The sequence below is a fragment of the Camelus dromedarius genome, chromosome X (genome assembly GCF_036321535.1).
Source record: "Camelus dromedarius isolate mCamDro1 chromosome X, mCamDro1.pat, whole genome shotgun sequence".
In the NCBI taxonomy this organism is placed as follows: Eukaryota; Metazoa; Chordata; class Mammalia; order Artiodactyla; family Camelidae; genus Camelus; species Camelus dromedarius.
The window spans coordinates 22,203,479-22,226,747 of record NC_087472.1 but is presented as its reverse complement, the minus strand read 5'-3'; the positions used below and the strand labels follow the sequence as shown (position 1 = coordinate 22,226,747).

The 23,269-nt window shown below is 39.6% G+C and overlaps 1 protein-coding gene across 4 annotated transcripts in view; it reads right to left on the bottom strand.

The window, feature by feature from the left end:
* The window catches only part of TENM1 (teneurin transmembrane protein 1), a 701,438-nt gene that overhangs the window by 63,559 nt on the left and 614,610 nt on the right, over positions 1 to 23,269 (bottom strand). For all 4 annotated transcript variants that reach the window (XM_031445499.2, XM_064482772.1, XM_064482770.1 and 1 more), the window contains one exon: positions 4,877 to 5,031. In XM_031445499.2, the coding sequence (XP_031301359.1) occupies positions 4,877 to 5,031 (155 nt within the window). The remainder of the gene's footprint in view (positions 1 to 4,876; positions 5,032 to 23,269) is intronic.

Here is a 23,269-nt window from a genome sequence, read left to right as displayed (position 1 = left end):
AGTTTCACATTTCAGTAAATCAAAAAAAAAAAGATATTGATTTTGAACAAGTGGCTGATTTTATTGTCAAAGCAAATTTCATTTCTTAAGATGATTAGATTTTATTAAACTGCTTCCTAAGTGCCACAAAACACACTTTCTGTGAATAAACAGCATACTCCTCAATCAAATGACATTTGACACCCACTAAATACCATGGTATTTGGTCATCTCCAATTGTCACTGAAAATTTAGAAGTGGGAGAACTGCACACTGGGGGGTCAGAAAGTTTGTGATCAAATCTTGGTCGTATCACTTAATAACTCTGTGGTCATAGCACAGCACATAATCCTTCTGACTACCAGTTTTCTTCTCTGTAGATAGGGATCATAATACCTAACTCTCAAGGGTGGTTGGGTTGTGGAGATAAAATGGGACATTTAGCATAGTTCCTGGCATACAAGTAAGCTCTCAGTAAGTGGTAGCAGTTATTATTAGAATTAGTGTGGGGAGGGCATTTATAACGTGCTGAGCATCGGGGCAGGCTTTTGACGGTTGATTCTTCCCAGTGGTTCAGGTTTGCCTCAGGAAAGTGCAGAAGACAAAAGCTTCACCTCCCAGCTTCCAGAGGTACCATGCTAGCGTGAATGGGCCTTCCCTTGTGGGGGAGTTTTTGGTTTTGAAATATAAGGAAAGTAACAAGAAACTTGAGGAACTGGATTATATTTCTGTAGGGAACCCGTGATGTTGGAAGGGACCTTGAGAAAAAAGTTGATCCAGCTTCCTTACTCCAGAGAAGACTGTATTTCAAACATTCATCAATTATTGCTATCCAACATTTGCTTTAAAAGTTTCAAAAGCTGGGGACGCTATAAGCTCTCTGGATAATGTATGGTGCTGCCACATAGTCTTAGAATCAGTAAGCTCTTCATAAGGGTCTGATTCAAATCCTCATGCTGCAGCACAGGCCTCTATTTTCTCTTGTATCTGTGCCTGTCAGCAGAATCTCTGTGCTCTCATTTAGACATTTGTCTCCACCCTCCCCCATCAATATATTCTGATTTCTGAAATATGAAACTGAGCACTGTGTAAGCTCAGCTGGATCACTGCAAGTACTACTATAAACAACTGGGGCTTTGCTCGTGGAAGGTGTTATGAAGTTCCCGACTCAGTTGTCCTTCCTGTAGCCCAAGCCAGCCCATGTGCTTAAGTAAAGTCACGGGAAACCTAGGTCCCCAATCTGCCACAGTTGTCTAAACAGACAAGGGAAAGGCTGGCCGCAGAGGCCGAGCATCTGGGAAGCTGTGGCACACGCTGGCTTCCTCCTGGTGGATGTTCCAGCTGCTCACCCATATAATTTCATTCAGTGTCCTCCAGCTTTCGTCCCCCTCCGCCACACCTGGGTGGCGACTCGCATGCATCTGGGAGCTGATTTGCTTCCATGCCAAAACCTCCCCTTCCCAGCCGAACATCTCAAAAGAGAGATCTATTTTCACTTTCTTCATTTCCTCACCTCCCACTCTACCACTGCGATCTGACTCTAATTAATTAGCGGTCTACGAAAGGCACTCTTATCAGAGTCACGAATGCTGTCACACCAAATGGCTTCTTTAAAAAAAGCCATCTTATTTTCCATGACCTATAAGCAGCATTTGATATTAACCATTCCCTTCCTTTCTCGCCTAGTTTTCTTAATCCATATTGTTGATACTTTAGGTTTGGCCATTATCATTACTTGCTTATGTAACCTGCGTGAAGCTGAGCAGCTCCAGGGTCAGGGTCATTACAGGGTTGTGTCCCAAGGAAATTTCATCTGAACCCCCCACAAAAAATAAAACCCCACAAAACATTAGAAGGCAATTTAATTTCTACTGAAGCTTCTTGAAAAGGTGCTTACCATTTGTATATTGATATGTTCTGCTCCTGTCACACCTGTCTCACTTCAACTGTCTCTAAAGTGGTATCCCTGCCTCTAACACTGTTTCCTTCCCCTCAATTCTCTACACTATAGCTATATACTATTATACTAATTCACATTAAAAAAAATGCATTTCCCTGCTTCATGCTATCATTGGCTCCCCATTGTCCACTGGATAAAACTGGAACTTGATCATGCTTAGGAGGTCCTTTGCCATATTGTCCCCACTCACCCCTCAGCTTCATCTCTCACTACTCCTTTATATTCTCTGCACCATCATGTCTTTTTTGGCATCAGTATGTATGTTAACTGTGCCTGCTGAGCACTTACGATGAATTTCCAAAGAACACAGTCTATCATGGGAAACTAGTTGGACAAATGCTTGGCAACAGAGTGGATTACGTATTAAACGTGGTGATGTCAAATTTCAGTAAGGGAATGAGGCAGTGAAGATTAGAACCATTAGGGTAGGGTCTGTGGAAGAAGTGAGGTGTGAGGAGGGTGGGGTCGGGGCTTTGGACCAGCAGAGGAAATTCCAGACTGAAGTAATGGGGCTGTGAGAAGCAGGCCCCTACTACGGACGGAAGATCATAATCTGGACACTGAAGTAGAGATCAGTACGGACTCTGTTCTGTACCAGCCTAAGAGGAAAAATTCTAGTTACTCTTTGGGGTGATGTAAGCACACAGCAGGAGGTGATGGACAGAAGCAGAGACAGCGGCCAAGTAATTTGGACATGAAGCCTGCTTTCTCTCCCAGTCCATCCTGCTGGTTTCTAACATCCATCTTGCCCTACTCCACGCATCTCCCTCACCCCCTAACTAATGTTTTTTTTTTTTGGGAGGGGTGAGGTAATTATGTTTATTTATTTATTTATTTTAATGGAGGTACTGGGGATTGAACCTAGGACCTTGTGCATGTTAAGCACACACCCTACCACTGAGCTATACCCTCCCCACCTGCCCCCAAATACTGTTTTTCTAAGGCTGATATTGTATAAGGAAAAGGGAAGGGGGATGCTTTCAAGGAAACTGAGGCTTGGAATGAAATGCTATAATGAAACTAAGACTCTGTCTCCTAGTCACCAGGCTCCTGTTCAGTGAGCTGCTTTACATCCCAAACTGAAAGGGATGAGGTAGCTTTTATGGTGGCATTTCCTGCTTGCAAACTGTCGTGTGAAAAAGAACCCTTCTCATGGGGATGAGGATCATATGTTTGCTCTATTTAGGCAGAGAATTCTCTTTTCAGCATAACTCTTCCACACAGAAACAGATAAATTGTTTACAGTTGATTGATTGCAATACTAAGTGTCCTATTTTAAGTTAAAAATATCCCACAAGTGAATCATATACGTGCATCTCCTCTCGTCATCCCCCTCTTCCCTACAAACACATTCACACCCTTCCTGACTGCCATAAATAATGCTCCTTTCTCTCCCCTCCTGTGGGAGTTTGCATCATGGAAAGTTCGGCTGCTCTAGGACTTGATAGCCCGATCCACTCAAATCTCTCATTCATTTTGTCAGTTTTCCAGGCCTTTCAAATCCTATTTTATTTTTGTAATTGACTCTATTTGACCATCTTTGGAGTTTCTGGGGTGACGCAGGGGCACATAGAGAAGAAACCCACAAATAAGCACATGTCTAGTGTTTTATAGAGATGTATGTGTGTGGAGGATGGAGATGGGAGGGGATATCAGAGCTAACGGACTAAAGCAGGGCTTCTGGATGACTGTGTTCACTTTACTTTCTTTGTTATCCTAGGTGTCAGGTGGTATGAAGAGTGAAGCAACAAGAACATCCTAACTGTGGAGAACACTGCTGGTTGCCTACCCAACAGTAATCCTTCATTCCTCGCTAGCAGAACCTTGCTTTGGATTCAAGAATTAGGTAGCAATATGCTCAGGGAGGGTGAGACCGACCCAGTTCCAGAGAGACTGAATCCATTTTGGAGATTCCAGTCCCCCTTTGCCAGTGACTGGTGAAGACACGGGCATGTGAATTGATTTTGGCCAATGTGACACAAGAACGAAATCTGCTGGCATCTTTGCCTACCTTTGGCCACCTCACTCTGTGAGATAATGAAACCTTATTGTTTAAACCACTTTTAGTTAAGTGTCTTATTACTTGCAGTCAAAACCATCCTCTCTGATACACTTATCAGTCCTAAAACTCTCAACTTACACTGTAATTCATTTGAAAAGATAAATAAATAATCTACTTCATCAGAGTCACAGATTCATGGAATGTTAGAGTTTGAAAGTCTCTTTGATGACTGTCTAGTCTATTTCCCTCATTTTACACACCCATCTCTTGTGTCTGTGGACCAGGAAAGGCATCCGCAGGGCGCCGGGGCTGTGCTGTATGTGCTATGATCACCACATGTCTAATCCTGATCAAGGAGCATTCTGGTAAAACTGGAATTGGGGCTCAGATGGGAACTACACTGGATTTTCCCTTTTATTCTCACTGGTGAAAAGCTTTCCTAAATAAATGGAAAATAAATCTCAGAGGGAATGCTTTTACTGAAAAAAACTTTCAAGCACCCTAGAAATAGCTATTTACATACACATGAATAACAAGTCATGCACCTACTTTCATTAAAAAAGGTTTCTAAAGACTTTAGCAGTTAGTACTTTTCCAAATGTGAGCTATTGTATTATTTAAAAATAATAAAATTATATATCTTGGAAAATATTCAATAAATGAAATTGACCTTACCCTCCAACTGACTCAAATTTGAGAGACTTTAATTCTCATGCCAACATTCCACCTAACATTACTCCCATCCTAGCTCACCATTTTCTCCCCACTAAGTTTTTCGGAGGAGGCAGAAAGTAACTTACATAGAGAAACTTCTGCTATCTGGTGTTATAACAGATACGGCAGGCTTCCTTTCTACCTAATTTCTGTATGAGAAAATTGTTATCCATTTCCATGATGCCAAATGGCGATAGCGCTTGAAAACCAGTGGTGCCTACCTGAGTGATGTCCATTCCTGAGTCACAGCTCAGCGGCTGTGTGGAAGTCAGGCCGTTTGAGCCGATTACGGTTGTGATCACAGCATTCTCATCAATTCTCCGAATCATAGTCCCATCCACAAAGTAAATGAATCCATGCCTATCAACTGTGATGCCTGGTGGGGAGAGCAAATGAGCATTAGCAGTCTAGAGGGCCACGTTTGCACCAAGATCAGTATTTTGAAAGAAGCCATAGAAATGGAAAGCCATTTTAAAGACATATGGGTTCAATTTTGCTCAGCACAGACAGGACAGTAATGGGAGAGGTTTGTTTAGATACACATTCACTTCTTTGTGTATTGAGAAGAGATGACAAAATGTAACACACAGAGATAAAGCAGGTCTAACCATTTTGTTGTCCAGTTTTACATTTCCACCCTGCTCCCATTCTTGCTTACTTTTCCGTTTTGCTTACCCGACAAGCAGAAAAAAAAAATCCTTAAGACAAATGGGAAAACACAGGGGAGGCAGTGTATGTTACATTTCTTTCAGAGTGCAGACGCATAGGCCACAGCTTATTTTCATAGTAGTATTATAAATAACTGACTTGGAAAGCATTAAAATTATTTTCATCAATTCACACTCAGTTAACAGAATTTGTAATAATTGTGATAAACTGAACTGAGTTTTTTCTCTGTATTATCTGTTAAGAGGGGAGCTGGAGAGCAAAATTATGGTTTCACAAAGGGAGTGGTTAAACTTCTAGAAAAAAGCCAATAAAATTCTCATAATAGTCTTACATAATGTGTTAATTACAACTTGGTTTCTTGGAAAATATATAATAGCAGTTAGAAGGCGGGTTCTTATACTTAATACACCACTTACAACTGATGTGTGACTTTGATTGAGTCATTCGTCTCTCCAAATTTCAGCCTCCTTTTTGGTAAAATATAGAAATGGTTATCTGACTGGGATATTGTGATTTATAATAAAAAATATAAATTTAGTCTCCATTCCTCTTTCTAGCACAGAGCTCCTAAAACTCTCGGAATTTCCTCTGGTGAGAGGGATGAAGGTGACTTTTGTTATGTTAATGAGATGACTTTGGATGAACCTAAGAATAGGCTGGTTGCCAGAAGAACAAACCTGGTGATTAGAGGGCTGGAACTTTCAGTCCCACCTCCTGACCTAGGGGCTGGAGATTGAGTTCAATCACCAATGGCCAGTGATTTAATCAATTATGACTATGAAGCTTCCATAAAAACCCAAAAGGACAGGGTTTGGAGAGCTTCCAGGTTGGTGAACACACGGAGATTTGGGGAGAACGGCACACCCGGAGAGGGCATGGGAGCTCCTCGCCCTTTCCTCAGCCCATGCCCTGTGCATCTCTTCCATCTGGCTGTTCCTGAGTGACATTCTTTTATAATAAACTGGTGATTTAGTGAGTAAAATGTTTCTCTGAGTTCTGGCCGCCACTCTGGAAAATTAATGGAACCTAAGAAGGGAGTTGTTGGTTGTAAAGAGAGGAGTATAGATAGCAGTTTGGTCAGAAACACAGGTGACCGACCACCTGCACTTGTGACTGGGATCGGATGTGATGGTAGTTGGGGGGCAGCCCTGCAGGACTGAGCCCTTAACCTGTGGGATCTGATGCTATTTCCAGGTAGACAGTGTCAGAATCAAGTTAGCTTGTAGGACACCCACGTGGTGTAGAAGAATTGCTTGGTGGTGGTGTTGGAGGTTCCTTCAACCCTGGAAATTGGTCTCAGAACACCTTTTACTACCTTACTTAGCTAAAAAAATGACCAACTATCCTGGTTTGCCTGGGACTGAGGCAGAGTTCAGCTTTAAAACTGGGACAGTCCTGGACAAACCGGGATGAGTGGGCTATTTGACGCCTAGGTTGTTATAAGTATCTTATGAAATAATGCATTTAGAAAGTGTCAGACACAGATAGAGAACATATGGTTCAACTCCTGCTTCCCTTGGTGCTTTTGACAGTGCTCTTGAAAATAACCACAGGGCATTACTTTAAAACTAGTCTACAATTTTGTCTTTTCCTGTCTTTCCTTTATTCAGACCTCATGAAACTCAGAATATATGTTAAAGTTAAAATTTGTGATAACAAGAATGTCCCCTTAGTGCTCACGCGCGCGCACACACACAAACACACGCATAGTAATTATCTTGGCAAAGAGTGAACTCATTTAAAGACAGTTTATAAACCCAACTTAATAAACTGCTTCTAGATGAGCTAATTCATTGGCAGGAGGTTAATATTAAGGCTCGACTTTATGGTGTACTTTGATTAATCCTGATGGTCTTCATGCAGTATTAATCCTTAACATTTATAAAAGTTACATATTCATTTTCACTTTGTCTGAACGCCTCTAAAGTCATCTATGTTTTGGTGGGTTCTCCAAGGAAACCAGCATGTCCAAAGAAGGGGAATTCTGTGTCAATAAGTTCCCTTTAAAAAAAAATGTTTAGAGGCATAAAGACCTTTAAGGAGGTTTTAAAAAAGACTTTTAAGATTGGGGTAGGTCAAAGGATGATGGCACACGAACATTTCTTTCACCTCCAAAATATCTGACTGAGGATGAGCCAAGGGGTCCCTCTGCTTTTTATTTTTGTTTGTGTTTTGGCGAAATCAGTTTCTTGAATGCCTAGAATTTGGTCTGGTTTGTGGCAGACCTACAATTTAGGATTGCCTTCTAGGAACTTTGTGTTCAAAATTGCTGAATGTGAAGCTTAAAATTTGGCTGTCATAAAAGGATGGACTGAAGGATCAAGACTCAAGTCTGGAGAGAGAAAGGCTAAGAGTAGGTGGGCTTGAAGTGTATGAAATCATGAATTATTTACAGAATATACATTGAATGTCACTGTGCTGAGTTCTGTGAGGCTCAAGGGACAAAGAACCCAGGTACGTGGAAAGTAAGACTAAGGGGAAATACTCTGAACGTGTTGCTCTAAGTAGGAGGTAATAAACTTACAGAATGAAATCCCTGAAAATTGAAGCAGATTCACAAAAGTAAAGAGAAATAGATGCATTCCTACAGAAAATAATAGTCCATAAATGTCTGTCTTGATGCTGACATCAGGTGGGACGAGTCTGTTCCTTGACTACCACTCACTTCATCTCCATCAGAAGGTGGAGTATATACTGATCCAGAGAGGATAAACATGGACTGACATAGTTTTCCCACTTTTAATTTTTGTGAACTTCTAAACACTGAACTGCTCTCTCTCTGTTCATGTCAGCTGAACTCCACAGATGAGGCTTATTAAATCCTCACTGTTGGCCTTCAGGGCTTATTTGGCTGACAGTCTGTAGGATATTCTCCTTTCATATATTTGTGTAGCAATTTCTTTCATCGTGGTCCAAATTCCAAAATACTTCTTTTTTTGAGATTCTTTAATTAAATTTAATTGGGTTATACTAATGTTTGGAGTTGAAAAAGAAATAATAGACAGGGCTTTGAGGGACTGTGTGATAGGTGTTTAATTTATGCATCTAGACATATTTTATATGCATATATTTTCGTTTCCTCTCATTTTCCAACCCCAGCCAATCAACCCACCAAACAACTAACACGTATGTAAATGAACAAATTCCCCAAACAACTAGTTTTACAAACTCTTCACTGGTGAGGTTTAAGGGGTATTTAATTTTTGCTAAGGTTAAAAACCAAATTGGAAATCGCAGGCAAGAAAAATAGAATGATTCTTGCCATTACTTGGGGGGAGGGGTCCTTTCCCATAACGACTATTGTTATAGCCAGCGGTGTTGATGATGCAGGATGATCTATTACTGTTTGTTAGCCTGAGTCGGAGGAAGTGGCGCATGCCCTGAATATTTTAAGTTTGATTCTTCAGAGATGGGGATGTGTGTGATTTCAGATCTCATAAAGCCATCTGGGGCTAGCAAGATCTGCAGATTCAACTGACTTATATTTTGATATTGTTGTGCCCAGATTTCCGAAATTTGCTACCTTAATGTTGCAGGCATAATTCATTCCAATGGTCATGTCCACTGATGTGCTTACTGATGCTGTTTCCATTAGCACTTAAGACACATGGAAGGCACAGTCTTTGGATGAGCAAGAAATTAAACTGCATTGAGAAAACCACTTCCAGGGTTTAAAATTTTAACCAGTATTCATTTTTAGAGCAAGCAAAAAATATATAGATCTGTGCTATTACCACAAGGTTAGGCAGTGATACAGGGTGGGTGGGGGCGGAGGTGGGAAGAACAACACACGACAGCTAGAGTCCCCACACTGCTCCACCGCCACCAAGGAAAACACTGGGCTCACACGCCCAGACGGCATATTTAGCTTGGAGCACATTTTTACATTTGTGAGAAAATAAATAAATCCTTGTAAATTAGTGCATATAATGAAAGCACTGACAGACCATAACCTGGAAGTGTGAATGGTGCTGTCTCCATTCATCAGCATTAAGCCCTAACAAGCTCTTTCTATGGAGGGACCTGCTCATAAATAAAGTGCATCTTGTAAAAAAAATTATTCACAATGTCTTATGCAAAGTAGGGGACATTATATAATATCTGAACTGCAGCCTCTTTTCTCTGTGAAGCATAGCTCTGTATGAAACAGCTGCAAATTAACAGGCGAAATTATCTGACTTCTTCCTTTGTCTTATTATCCTCCAATGAATAAATATTATAATTCTTAAGAAGACAATTGCCTCAAGCTGGGGCAGCCTGAATAGTTACTAATAAATTTATCACCTGTTGGGGAAGAGGACACTGCTGATCAATACTGAAGCAGCAGGGGCATCCTGATGTGGGATCACCGGTAGTCCAGATATGAAGGTTAATAGCCTGGAAATAGCTAAAATCCCAAATTAGATAACACTGAAGATCAGAGTTTTGGGCTGCGCAGAATGCCAGTTTCCAATGTTGGCAGAAGGCATCTCTATATTTAATTTATAAATATTACAGCTGTTGAGGCCACCTACATTTTTATTTCTGTATTAAAAATGAACCTTCTTTCAGAATATAAGCTTTGGGAAGTGGTCACAAAATTCTCTCCATCCACAGCCCTAGCAACCAGAAAACTGAAATACTGTTTGTTTTTTTTTCTGCCACAATCTGCTCTTTAATTTTATGAGACAGAGATAAATGGCTAAAATAAACTTTCAAGGAATGTCCTAAATGTAATATAGCATCAGCTCAATCTCCAGTAGTGAGAGTGCTGAATTGTGTAACTGACATCAGTTAGTTGATCATAAAGTGCCCTTTAAATCAAAGAGAGATTAAAATATTTTGCTTCGTTTATGTGCATTTCAATTCTCTGAAAATTGGTATCATATGTGTGGGCTATATGGAAATTGTCCACTAGGAGGAAAAGTCTATTCCCCAACCGATCTAACTACTGTCCACTTAATTACCTACAGGATCAGAAAGGGCCAAGTTACTTCTGCACAATAAGGCTGTTAAGTGATCTTGCTAGGTAGCCACTAAATGGAGCTTCTAGAACTTGGAGGGATTACAAATATCTGTGTGTCACTAGGGTTGGAAGGAAGCAGAGCTTAATGACCAGCTGAGATGATTTCACTGTGTGGTAAACAATAGAACTGGAGTTCGCCAATAAAAGACTCTAATAAACTTACTGTAACATTACATGACTAGTGACCAGTGAGAGCTATTTAATCAGATAACCTGCTTAATAAAAAAGTTACAGTATATACTAAACAGTAAAGGTCAATTTCCAAAGAATTTATATACAAGTTAAAAATTATAAGCATTCAGACTTATATTGTCCTGACTGGAATGTCCTTTCTTTCAAGACTTAGAAGGCACACGGAGACAACGTAAGGAACAGTAGATCTGCAGGCTAGTTACCAAGAGTTGTGATTACAAGAAAGACAGGGAAGGCTGTTTGTCTTCTCTTTAACTCCTGATCCTCTCAAAGCTTTAGCATTCAGGGTAAGGCAGAGTGAATGAAGAGGTCCCCAACTTCCACCACTATTATTTTTCTAACAGCTTACTGGGAAAGCTGTTTCATTACTTATTCATTAATTTATTCAGGATTTATTTTGCACCTATTATGTGTCAGGCACTGAGCTAGGCACTGGGACTACTGCAGAGTGTAAAACAGATACGGCACTGCCCTTGAGAAGCTCAGAAACCAGTGGGGGAGACGGACAAATCGCCAGGCGATTACAGTGCCTGGAGATGAGCACTAGTTTGGGGCGAGGCCAGGGTACCATGGGAGCAGTCATGAGGGATGGATTAGGGAAATGTACGTCCCCAGTGATTTCTTAAAGAGACTTGTAAGCAGAAATCTGAAGGACCATGCTGAATTTCTGATAAGTCTAGTGTGAAATCTAGGTAAGCACCCCTAAAACCCATTAAGGATGACTAATATCACTAAATAATAACCATTTTCATTTGCTGAGAATACTAAGATATTCCAGGCACTGTGCTGCATTCTTTATGTACATTTTCTTCTTTAACATTCAAGTAGCTCTGTAGAGTGTATATTATTAATGTCATTTTTTGATGAGGAAACAGAGGTTCAGAGGTCAGATGACTAACTTCAGGTTGCCTACCTAAAAAACGCTAGATTTAGCTCATGTTTGCCTGAGTTCAATGTCCATCCTCTTAATCACCATCCCATCCAGCCTAAATGCGGCTATCAATCACTTTACCACAGGAGAGGTGTACAGACTGGTTTCAGAAACTCCAATTATCTGTAAAATGTTTTGTGAATGGGTATTGTCATGAAGAGATGATCCCTCACTTTTGTTAGATTGTCAAAGAGATCCACAACCCCTCCCCACAAATTGTTAAGAATTCTTATATTCTGATAGATCTCTTGGACTTCTTCAGAATTATTCTTCAAAGATATCCTGTGGCTTCATTCCTACAGAGCTGGTGAGTTTCATGAAACTACTAAGAATTTCCATGTGATGTGGATTTTGGTAACTTGACTATTACTTATGATCTACCAAATAAAAAGGTGACTCCAGAAGCAAGGGTCACACATTCATAAGTCATCAGGGTACAGACAGGTGACAGAAGTTTGTAAGTTAGGCCAAGGGACAGACTATATAGGTTCTAGGGGAAACAGGCTAACTAAAGAAAGCATGTCCCATCTAAATGTACTCAATTTTTTTTAAATAAAGTTACAGTGTGGGCCAAATGAATTATATCTTTGAATTGGATTTATTCCCTGAGTTACCAATTCATGATGCTTGCTAGAGGACAATCAGGAGGAATATATTGTCAGTGAAGAGGCTGCTGTGAGCAGACAAGATCCAAGAACTTAGAATAAATCTAATAATGAGTGTAGCACTGCTGTTAAAAATTATGTCTTGATGCAGAGATCTCCCATATATATCCCCTGCCCCCATACATGCATCCTTCTCCCCTTATCAATGTCCTGCACCAGAGTGGTATGTTTGTTATAATTAATGAACCCACACTGACACATCATTATCACCCAGAGACCATGGCTGACCTTAGGGTTCACTCTTGGTGTTGTACATTCTTTGGGTTTGGACAAATATATAATAGCATGTATCCACCATTAGAGCATCATACGGAATAGTTTCAGTGTATGAAGATTCTGCTTTATTTTTCTGTGAACCTGAAACTGATCTAAAAAAATAAAGTCTATCAAAAAAAGTTACATCTTGGTTTATAAGCACTGTGAAATCAAAGATAATCAAATCTAGTTATGATTTTCATCACTGGAAAATGAAATATCTGGATGGCTAATGATACAATACTTGCCAAAGATGCAGTTTCTTTTGTTCCCACCAAGATCAAAGCTCAGGATTTGTGACAAGTTCACCGAATTTAGTCAGATCAAACCAGAAAAGCAGGTGTCCAAGCTGAACTCAACTTTGCTCTGGCTCTGGCACCCTTCTTTTCCTCATCCTTCCTTAAGAAAGCTCTCCATCTTGAAAATATTTGCAAATGATGCAACTGACAAGAGCTTATTTTCCAGAATATACAAACAGCTCATACAACTCAACAACAAAAAAACAAACAACCTAATCAAAAAATGAGCAGAAGATCTAAACAGACATTTATCCAAGGAAGACATACAGACGGCCAAGAGGCACATGAAAAGATGCTCAATATCACTAATTATCAGAGAAATGCAAATCAAAACTACAGTGAGGTATCACCTCACATTAGTCAGAATGGCCATCATTCAAAAGCCCACAAATGATAAATGCTGGAGAGGCTGTGGAGAAAAGGGAACCCTCCTACACTGTTGGTGGGAATGTAATTTGGTGCAGCCATTATGAAAAACAGTACGGAGTTTCCTTCAAAAAGTAAAAATAGACTTACCATATGATCCAGAAATCCCACCCCTGGGCATATATCCAGAGGGAACTCTAATGTGAAAAACCACATGCACCCTAATGTTCATAGCAGCACTATGTACAATAGCCAAGACATGGAAACAACCTAAATGTCCATTGACAGATGACTGGATAAAGAAGTTGTGGTATGTTTATACAATGGACTACTACTCAGCCATAAAAAAGAATGAACTAATGCCATTTGTAGCAACATGGATGGACTTGGAGATTATCATACTAAGTGAAATAAGTCAAATAGAGAAAGATAAATATCATATGATATCACATACATGGAATCTAAAAAAATGGAACAAATTAACTTACTTACAAAACAGAAACACACTTTACATACATAGAAAACAAACTTATGGTTACCAAGGGAGAGAGGGGAGGGAGGGATAAATTAGGAGTTTGGGATTTGCCGATACAAACTACCATATATAAAGCAGATAAACAACGAGGCCTTGCTGTTTAGCATAGGGAACTATATTCAATATCTTGTAATAACCTTTAATGAAAAAGAATATGAAAAATAATGTATATATATAGCTGAATCACTATGCTGTACACCAGAAACTAATACAACATTGTACATCAACTATACTTCAGTTTAAAAAAGGTCCATACAATAAAAAACAAAGCCAAAAAAAACCTTTCCCTCTTCAGTACTCTTCAGTACGGTGGAGACAATGCTATGTATTCAGGTCATCCTATCTATTTTTCTGAGAATAGCACTAGATTACATTTCCTGGCCTCCTCTGCAGTTAGGTGTGGGAAGAAGCAGTATAGATTCTTCCAGCCCTGACCCCTAACAAAACCTCTGTTGAGCTCATCTGTGGAGCGTCCCCCTCCTCTTAGGCCTAAGGGATCGAGGAGCAGCTGGATGAAAGGAGCCTGATTCCTGAGTGACTACTAGGAGCAAGGAATTTCTCCTACCCCCAGGCAACCTTTATAGGACTATGATATGAGTGAGAGACAAACTACTATTTTCTTACGCCAGTGAGATTGTGTGTGTATGTTTGCATCTGTTTAATAAATAGTTGTTAGCTTGGCCTGACTATTACATTCACCAACCACCAACTCAAATCCTGTTCATCTTCCAAGATTTTTACAAGATGTTCTTCTTCCAGGAAGCCTTCTCTGAAAACTCTAGTGCATTCTGGTCTCTCTGTTTTCTAACCTACAGAAGTTTGTTTTTATTTTTTATTTTTTAAAATGTGAATTCTCCAGTATGCTCTGTCTAGGCAATAAGCTCCTTGAGGACAAGAACTGGATATTATACTTCACTTTTATATCTCAACAAATCCAGTAGACCTGGGCACGAATCTTCAGCAAACCTTGCTGAATTGTAGGCTTGACTGCCACACATTTGTAATGAAGCACATCTGTCTTGAATCAAATAAAGCATGCCATGATGTCAAGATCTGCATATGAATTTCTCTAGAAATGAGTTTGAAAGGAGGCAATAGTAATCTTTCTCTAAAGACCTTTAAGAGGTGTACAGTCCCCTATCAGTGATGATTAGAGTATGGGAAAAAGGGAGGTTGATCACTAAGAGAAAATAGAATAAGGACCCAGTTTGTGTTATGATCTTATGATCTCTTCTAATCTTACCATCTTAGGAGTTCTAAGGAAACAGAAATATCCCAAGATTTTGCCTTAATTTGCTTTACTATGGACCAATAAGGGAAAGCAGAGAGAACATTGGGTCCAGGGTCACATCAGGGGATCTGGGTTTCAGGCTGACTTCTGTTACAGATTAGCCATAGGACTTGTCTTGATGTCCTAACCCATGTCCTTCTTACTAACACAGGGTTAAATGGTGGGAAACTCACAAGAGCCAATGAAATGAAAGCACTTTGAAGAGGATGAAGTATTATGGCGGCACTAAGTGGTGTCCTAATTGCTCAGTCATTGCTATAATTCTTTCTGAAAGTGACTTTTCTAAGCCTTAGCATCATAGACAAAGACATCCACAGAGGCTCTGCTTCAACATTTTAGGCTTTTCTGTGTTGGACAGACATAGGATATGATTTAAGTCCATAAGGCATTATGTAACCCTTGTCAGTGGCAGAGTGCCCTATGTTAGATTCACCACAGAGACAAGGCAGTGGTTGAAAACGGTTTTGCTAGCTTAGGGGAAATACTGCACTATTGAACTATTGGTGTAAAAGCCTTCAAGCTTTTATAAGATGGCTAACGTTTCAACCCAGAGAATTAGATAATTGAAGTTCCACACTGTGCAACTGGCTCAGGGAGACCTTGGGCTGGAGGTGGTGTTGGGGTCTCAACAGTTAACAGTGACACCAGACACTAAGGACGGTGTGAGTTATTTTTCCTTGTTTTATAAAGGGGTGTGTGTGTGTGTGTGTGTGTGTGTGTGTGTGTGTGTGTGTGATTAGGTTAAGTAGATCGTTCTAGTTCAAGCTGAAATGAATATCTCATGTTTTCTTTTTGTTCTAGAGTTCTTGCTCAAAAGATGCATGCAGGCTGAGATTTAAAGGGACTCAGTACATATGGGTTAAGATAAATGAGTTTTACCAGATGTGAGCTGAGTATTTTATATTCCCCCTCCTCCGAAAAATTCTTCAAATATCAAGCAACTATACTGGGGACACTCCTTGGATACATTTTGAAGAAATGCCTCTGTCATCCTAAGGAAACAAACCACCTCACAAGGACCTTATGTGAACCATCAGCCCAAGGAGGGAGAGTTCATTTATGGCCCATGAACCAGCAGAAAACTAATTGCAGTTGTTACACTCTGGGGAAAAAAGAGTCTCTCTCAAGATATGTGAACGACCAAGAAGTTCTGACAAAAAAGCGAACTAAGTAGAATACCTTGGCCTGAATGCTCAGTAAAAGGAGGCTATGAGGAATTAAGCCTGACAGTGCTTACTATTCATAAAAGTGGGCTAACTCAAGAAGAATTAAAATTTCTGTAGGATAATTATTGCATGTAGTACTTATTCAAAGACAACACGGAAGGCCCATTTAAAATTCTCCCAACATTCGTACATCTTGACTAATGAAGCTAAACGCTAGAAGAGAAGTTCACAAAGTCAGAAGTGGTTGACAATCATCCGCAAAAGGCAGGGCAGGGTGACGAACACTGTCTGAATACAATTTTTAAACCTTTTAAATGAAGTTTAAAGAGACATTTAAGAGGACCAATTTGGGTTCAAAGATATAGGATTATAACAACACCACACACACAAATACAACAGCTGGGTAAAAGAAAAAAATTAAGCAAAGCAGTCGTCTGATGAGACAAACAACCCTTTAACTTCTTTCTTTTTGGCACTCTCCGACCTACAAGTTTGACAATCTGTGAGCAGACGAAGGTTACATTGAAAGGTATTGAAAAAACTGGGATTCGCTGTTCAAAGGGGGCTGGCGATGTCCCTAGCCTTGTCTTGATTGAGATTGGGGTTACCAAGGCCATTTCCCCACCTGTTTTTCTCTAAATTCAATCACCCAGACACATTCAGGAGAGATATGAGAGGAGGAGGAAAAAGTCTGAGGGTAGATGCTAGGAGATCCTGTTGTGAGACTGACTGTGACTTTCAAAAATTTACATAATTTCCCAGTCCCTAGGTTTTTGCCTTTGTCTAATGGCGAGAAGAAAAGTTGAGCTGCCCCTGTTAGTGGATTACGGTAAAGACCAAATAAAATAACATCTGAACAGGACAGTCTGTGAAATCCTTTTGGAAAGTTAACATAAGTGGTGTTAATATTTCTGCTTTTGATTAACTATTAGTTTTCTGGCATTTTGCTGTGGTTCATCTGTTATAATAGGACCTGCTTCCGCACAGCCTGACTTCTGTCAGCATCTCCTCCATGCTGATGGTGACGATCAGTCTGTACAGGGTCCTGTGTTACTTTTCCAGTTGAACTGCTCTATTCACTGGCTCTGAAACACGTCTTTCACTTTTCCATCGTATTTGCCTGCACTGTTCCTCTACCTGGGATACTCTCTCCTTCTCCTAGTATCCAGATCCTGCTCATGAAGAGACATGGTGCCAAGTCTAGCCTCAATAATTACAATATACAAACTGACTCAAAGACCTACAAATATCCTGATGAAGGTTATTTCCTTGTCAATGATATCAAACAATTTCACTGGTCTTGTCTGATGACAGAAATCTTCTGAGCCTCTGAGAAGAGATGTGTTATATTACCCATGCAAGTGGGTGGGAATGAGGCTCACAACAGGTGATTAGGTTGCAAATCTAAAGCCTGGCCTGTAACTAAGAGTGTGGCGTGTTGCCTGGACTCAAGAGTGCATTTTTCATACTGAGTTAGAGCCATTCTATAAATCCATTGCAGGATCACCCCAACCTTCGTAGGAAGGACGGAGTCATTCATTTCCCACTTAGGTTGCCTCTGTTCTCTACTGCCCTACCGTTACTTCTTTGCTTTGTTCTTTGATTTTATTTCTTTGTGAGTTCACGTAAGCTAATCTATCAGGAAGAGAGGTTAGAACCCATTTCCCAGTTTTTCTTTACCTATGTGTCCAGTCCTTTTTCAGATTCCTTTCCTTTCTTCTCCCTTCTGCTCATTTTCCTCTCCCCTTTACTCCAAATCCCAAACAGCTCTCCAGTCTCTGAACCCCTGCAGCGTTTACACTTTATGTCACACAACCTAATGCTGATTACTGTCCCCTCTAACGAGTCTTGTCTCCCCCTCTTTGGTCTCCCCATCCAGATTGTACTTCACTCACAGGCAGACATCATGCCTAACTACTCCACTTAGAATTTCCAAATTTCCCAGTGCAGACCAGATTTTTTTGCTGCTTGAAAAGCTTAACAAAGCAGTAAAGCGCAATATGTTCAGGTTCTTTTTCTAACAAGATATACCAGGAGCATGACATGGGTCTGACAGAGCAGCTAAAACCAGTGAAAGTCTTATAAATACTATAGCAGATAATTGACATTAATGTCTTATTGACATCAAAAATGTTGAAAGTATTAGAAGATGGCCCCTCTGGATACCTGTTTGATAATTAAGGGGGCTTAAGAATCGTTGCAGTGTTTGCCTATAGCATTTAGCATAGTTCCTGCCATACAGGAATTCTTTATGTGTGTATAGAATAATAAATGAATAAGGTCTACATTAGAACAATTTGAGCCATTAGAAAAAAACCAATTAACAACAGCCAGTGAGTCTAATAAAGAAGGTAAAACAAGATGAAACTGAAGCATTTACAACTGCTGCCAGGTAACATTTTTGCAACTTCAATGGTTCCTTAATTCAACTGTTCAAAACATATCTCACATTTCCAGGAATTAGGAAGATATCAGTTTAGGGCCAAGTCAGAAGGCAGTGGTTTTGCTCATGTGTTAATTGACTAATTTTTTAAATAACATTCAAATAGATTACTTTAATATAGTCATACTGTTAAAACTAGACCAGATACACTTGGGAAATAAAATAGTACCAAGTGTTAGTAAAAACAACAACAAAAACAAAACGCAAAAAACAAAACAAAACAAAACAAAAAACCAACCAACCAAACAAACAAAACACAAAAACAAAGAACTCCCACAAAAAAAGAAAGACTTTGAGGGTGCTAAGTGTTGATCTTTGGTTTCTCAGAAATTTCAAGGCTAACAGGCTAAAATCAGAAGATTTAAAAGTACCCCTTCTTCAGACCACCCTCCTCAGAAATGCCCCCAGTTTTCCCACTCTGGGAAAGGCAGGAGGCACCTTCTGAAGGACCTCAAGTCCTAAGGTAGGGCTGGGACAACTGCCTGCCTACAGGTCTGATTTTACTTTGTTCAGGAGGACACAGAAAAGATGATAGAAACCAAAGTAGATAATCCTGGCAGAAGTCATTCCGATGGGTTTTTGACTTGGGCAGGGCCAAAGCAGGTGTATCAATCTATTACCATGGCTTGAATTTCCTTGGGTTAGTGATGCCTTCCACAATGAGGAATGATTCTGGCCCTCTAAGGGAAATTACTGCTGCAGTCAGCTTTCTTTCCTGAGTAAATACTAGTAAAATGGGGCACCTACCTACCTTCCTTTCCCCCAAAACCTATTACACAGTCTAACAAGCCTTTTGAAAAACCAAATGGGATAGCTAGTAAACGAAACTGGAGGAAAAATAGAGCAAATAGCATTGGGGCTTCCCGGCTAGGCTTTGATATTTGGGGCTTGAAGATAACCTCACATTTGAGTTATTAAGCCTTTGATTCCTCAGAGAGAAACTTTAAATGGGCCAGGACTCACTCCCAAGGAAACAGTGAATTTCTTTGGGCAACGATAAAACTGACTTATTATATCAAGGCTCCTTAATATTGAGGAAGTTCAGTGTCAGCCATTTAGGCAACTCCACGTATGGACACATGCTGGAGGGGCTGGTGGCCCAGCAGCTGAAGGAAGGGCCTCAAATCCAATCAGTTCAGAAAACAAGGGGTTAATGCTGGCCACTGCAGGCGGCCCCAAAGACCATACTCCAGGGCCAAAGCTGGTGTGTGTTCTGTTATGTTGGTACCTGTGCCTTCCGGGTTGTTAAATATTTTGAATGCTGTCTCTGTATGAGTGAAAGCCGTATTTAAAACAATCATCTTTTAAAATGGAATTGTCAGGTATTAAATTTGCAAGTTGTTTTCCAAATCCTACTTCTGACTTAACTTTTTTTTAAATTATGAAATGTTTCCAATGATAGACAACTGAGAAAATAATTACACACTGCCATGCATCCACCACCCAAATTTAATAGGTGTTAACATTTGCTTCATGTATCTCTCAAAAAACAAAACAAAACAAAACATGAAAATGTGATGGATCTAGCCAAAGCCCATGTCTTTATCCCTTTCCTCTGCAGATGTAAGCAGTAGTCTGCAGTTAGTGTGGGTCACTCCTTTGCATGTTTCTATACATTTTCGACGTATGTGTATATCTAAAAATAATATATAGTTTTGTTTTGTGCTTCAAAAATCTATGTACGAGATGGATGGTGGTGATGGTTGCACAACAATGTGGATGTCCTTAAAGCCTCAGAATTGTACACTTAAAAATGGTTAAAATGGTAAGTTTTGTTTTGTATATTTTACCACAATAAAATATGCTAATGATATCACACCATATACAAGCTTTTGCAATTTTCTCTTTCATTCATGCAGCCTTATGTTTTGTGATGATTAATGTTTTTACATGTGCATCTAGTTGATTCATTTTTACTACTGTATGATGTTGTGTAATATTCCATCATTTGACTTAGCCCAACTGAGGGATTATTAGATTGCTTCCATTTCTTTATACCATAATGACATCCTAGCACGTCTCCTTATGCACATGTGTACTTGTGACTTTCCATACATTTTTCTTCAGCTAAGCTCCTCCCAGTGCCTCTCTCCAAGCATTTTAAAAACATAGCTGCAGTTTCTCCCTTTAGTTGGACAATGTATTTTGTAACTAAAGAGAATTAAAATAGGGCTGTGTATATACAATGAAGTTTGACAGAAAAGAATTCAAATACAGTAAAACAATTTTGAAAACAAAATGTTTACTACTAGTCTTGAAAACAATCCACTTAATAGTTATTAGTTTAAAAATTATTTACTTATTTTTATTCTCATCATTATACTTTATTCAGTACTTAATCTAGGCCAGGCACTGGTTTAATCCATATTGTGTCATTTTATCCTCTATACGCCTGTAAGGAAGGTAGGAACAGTATCTCTATTTTACAGATGAGGAAACAGTGGCTCAGAGATGTTAGTAATACATTTGAACTCAGTTGTATCTGCCTGATTCCAAAATCTCTGGTTTTAACTACTCTAAACGCTTTCTAAGTTTTCCAAATTTCACGGGACCCAAATGGGAAAGACAGAGTATGATTTAAGGGTCACTGAAAGGCCTGTCCACCTGCCTTAAAAATGCCTTTACTATAGAAAAGCTTTTCTAGAAGGACACAAACTTCAGCGACCTTAAAGACATATATTGCTAAATCTGACCAAATAAACTTAGAAAACTTCTACACGGTTAAAAAGAAAAGAAATGACAAACTTGGAAAATATTTGCAACACATATGAGAGACAAAGGGATGCTTTTCTTAATTTACAGGAGAGAAAGATCAGTGGCTCAGTAGAAAAACTGGCAGAGAATATGAACGTGAGTTTACTGGAAAAGAAATACAAATGGTCACAGCAGATAAGAAATGACACTCAACTTCATTTATAACTAAATTCCAATTAAAGCTACAAGTTACAAGCTACCATTTCCCACTGATCAGATGGGCATATATTAAAAGGCTTAATGATACATTTCAAAGATCCTCTTCTTTACCAGTTTTGCTGCCTAGATTCAGTTAACCTGAGAATCTGCTTAACTTAGGAAAAAACAACAACAAAAACAGCTTAGCAGCTGTCTTTCTTATGTGCGTATAACTTAAGTCATTAGTACTTTCAAAATGCTGGTCTAAATGTCCTCTGTGGTGCCATCTGTACTCCTTGGTCTGAAGTGGCCAAAAGATGCAATTAATTGATCAATTATAAAATAAAAATGGGCTTCCTGGCTCCATTTCCAGCTGTGTTTTAGCCCGTGATGATGTTAAAATAATGGATTTCCAGAGACATCTGGGCTTGCTGCATGTTGTTTGAGTTTTACACTCTACACCTGCTAATTCATCCAGTGTTGCTGGAGGATCAATGAAGCTAAAAACATCTTCTGATGACTCCTCTGTTGTGGAGTGAATATTCTTGGTTCCCTGGGAAGTCAACACATTGTAGATTTCAGATTCCTTCAAGAATCAGCAAAGCATGCTAGACTCACCAGGAAACAACTTCCTTATTTCTTTGATTTTATAGTCAGCTCCATGCATTTGGTAAACTTGAAATTACTGGGCCATCTTATATTGATGGTGGAGCAATATGGGGCCGTGATCAAAGCTTTAGCTCTAATACAGTTTCATGTTTTAGAACCTCAAAAACAAACATTTTGCATTGAAAGAAATTTCCTAATTAACTTCTGAAGAATTTGAACATTAAAACATCTTACCCTGCTGGAGAAGACTGATAAAGCAAACGTACTACCTTCTGCTGAAGAGAAACTGTATTTAGAAGGAACTTGCTATTCTCATAAAACTTTTAATAGGAAGAAGTGAATCAAATTCCTTAATTACCACTTTATGGTTGGTAAAAGGGCAAATTACATGCCATCCATTTCTAAACTTCTAAATGTCTCTGGTGCTTTTAATTAAAACTGCCATCTAGAAACTACTAAAGCAATTTTACGCAATTAGTTATTTATAGGTTACCATAATACACCACTCAAAATATGATTTAAGTGATTTGCAGTCTGTTAGTGTGTGATCTCTGTCATTTTTGTTTGTTGGGGAGGGGGGTTCTTTTTATCAGCTGAGGTGATTCTTAAGTGGACAGATAAGAAAGATGGGACAATGAGGAGCTGTGATAAGGAAAGTTATTTGGGCTAGTGATATTAAATAAAAAGAGGAAGAATCATAATTCCATCCCGTCTGTCTTGATATGTAGGGGGTCTAAGTTTCATTCTAGACGATACTGCAGAGAAGTATATCATTGCTATTCCCCCATCTCTCCCCACTTTGCTGCCATTCGGCCTTAGACCTAGCACCAGCCTTTATCATGCTCCCTGGAGTACTTCCCACCTGGCATGTCCCCCTCAGGTGATCTGATCTATCCAAACACATCCATCCCATGCTCCATGTCCTCCACACCCCTATTAAGTGTTTTAATGCGGAATTAATGTGTTGCTCTCCTAGGCAAATATCCTGCACTCAATGCTGAAGTTCACATCTGAAGAAAACCCTTATGGAGTGAATTTAATGGTGAAATGGCAGGCTGCTGAGGGAATTATTTTGGTAAGGTTGGTCTCGGGGTGGGGGTGCTCCTCAAAATACAACTTGTAGAAAGAACCAGCACTAGAATGACTGCATCTCAAGGTCAGGAGGGATCAGTTAGTAAATCCACATATAATACCTGAATCCCAGCTACCTTGACTCCTGTTTCTTTTGTAGCACCATTCCACCCTTGAGACCTTTATCAAGTCTCAGAGTGACTCACAAGGACAACTGGAAACTTT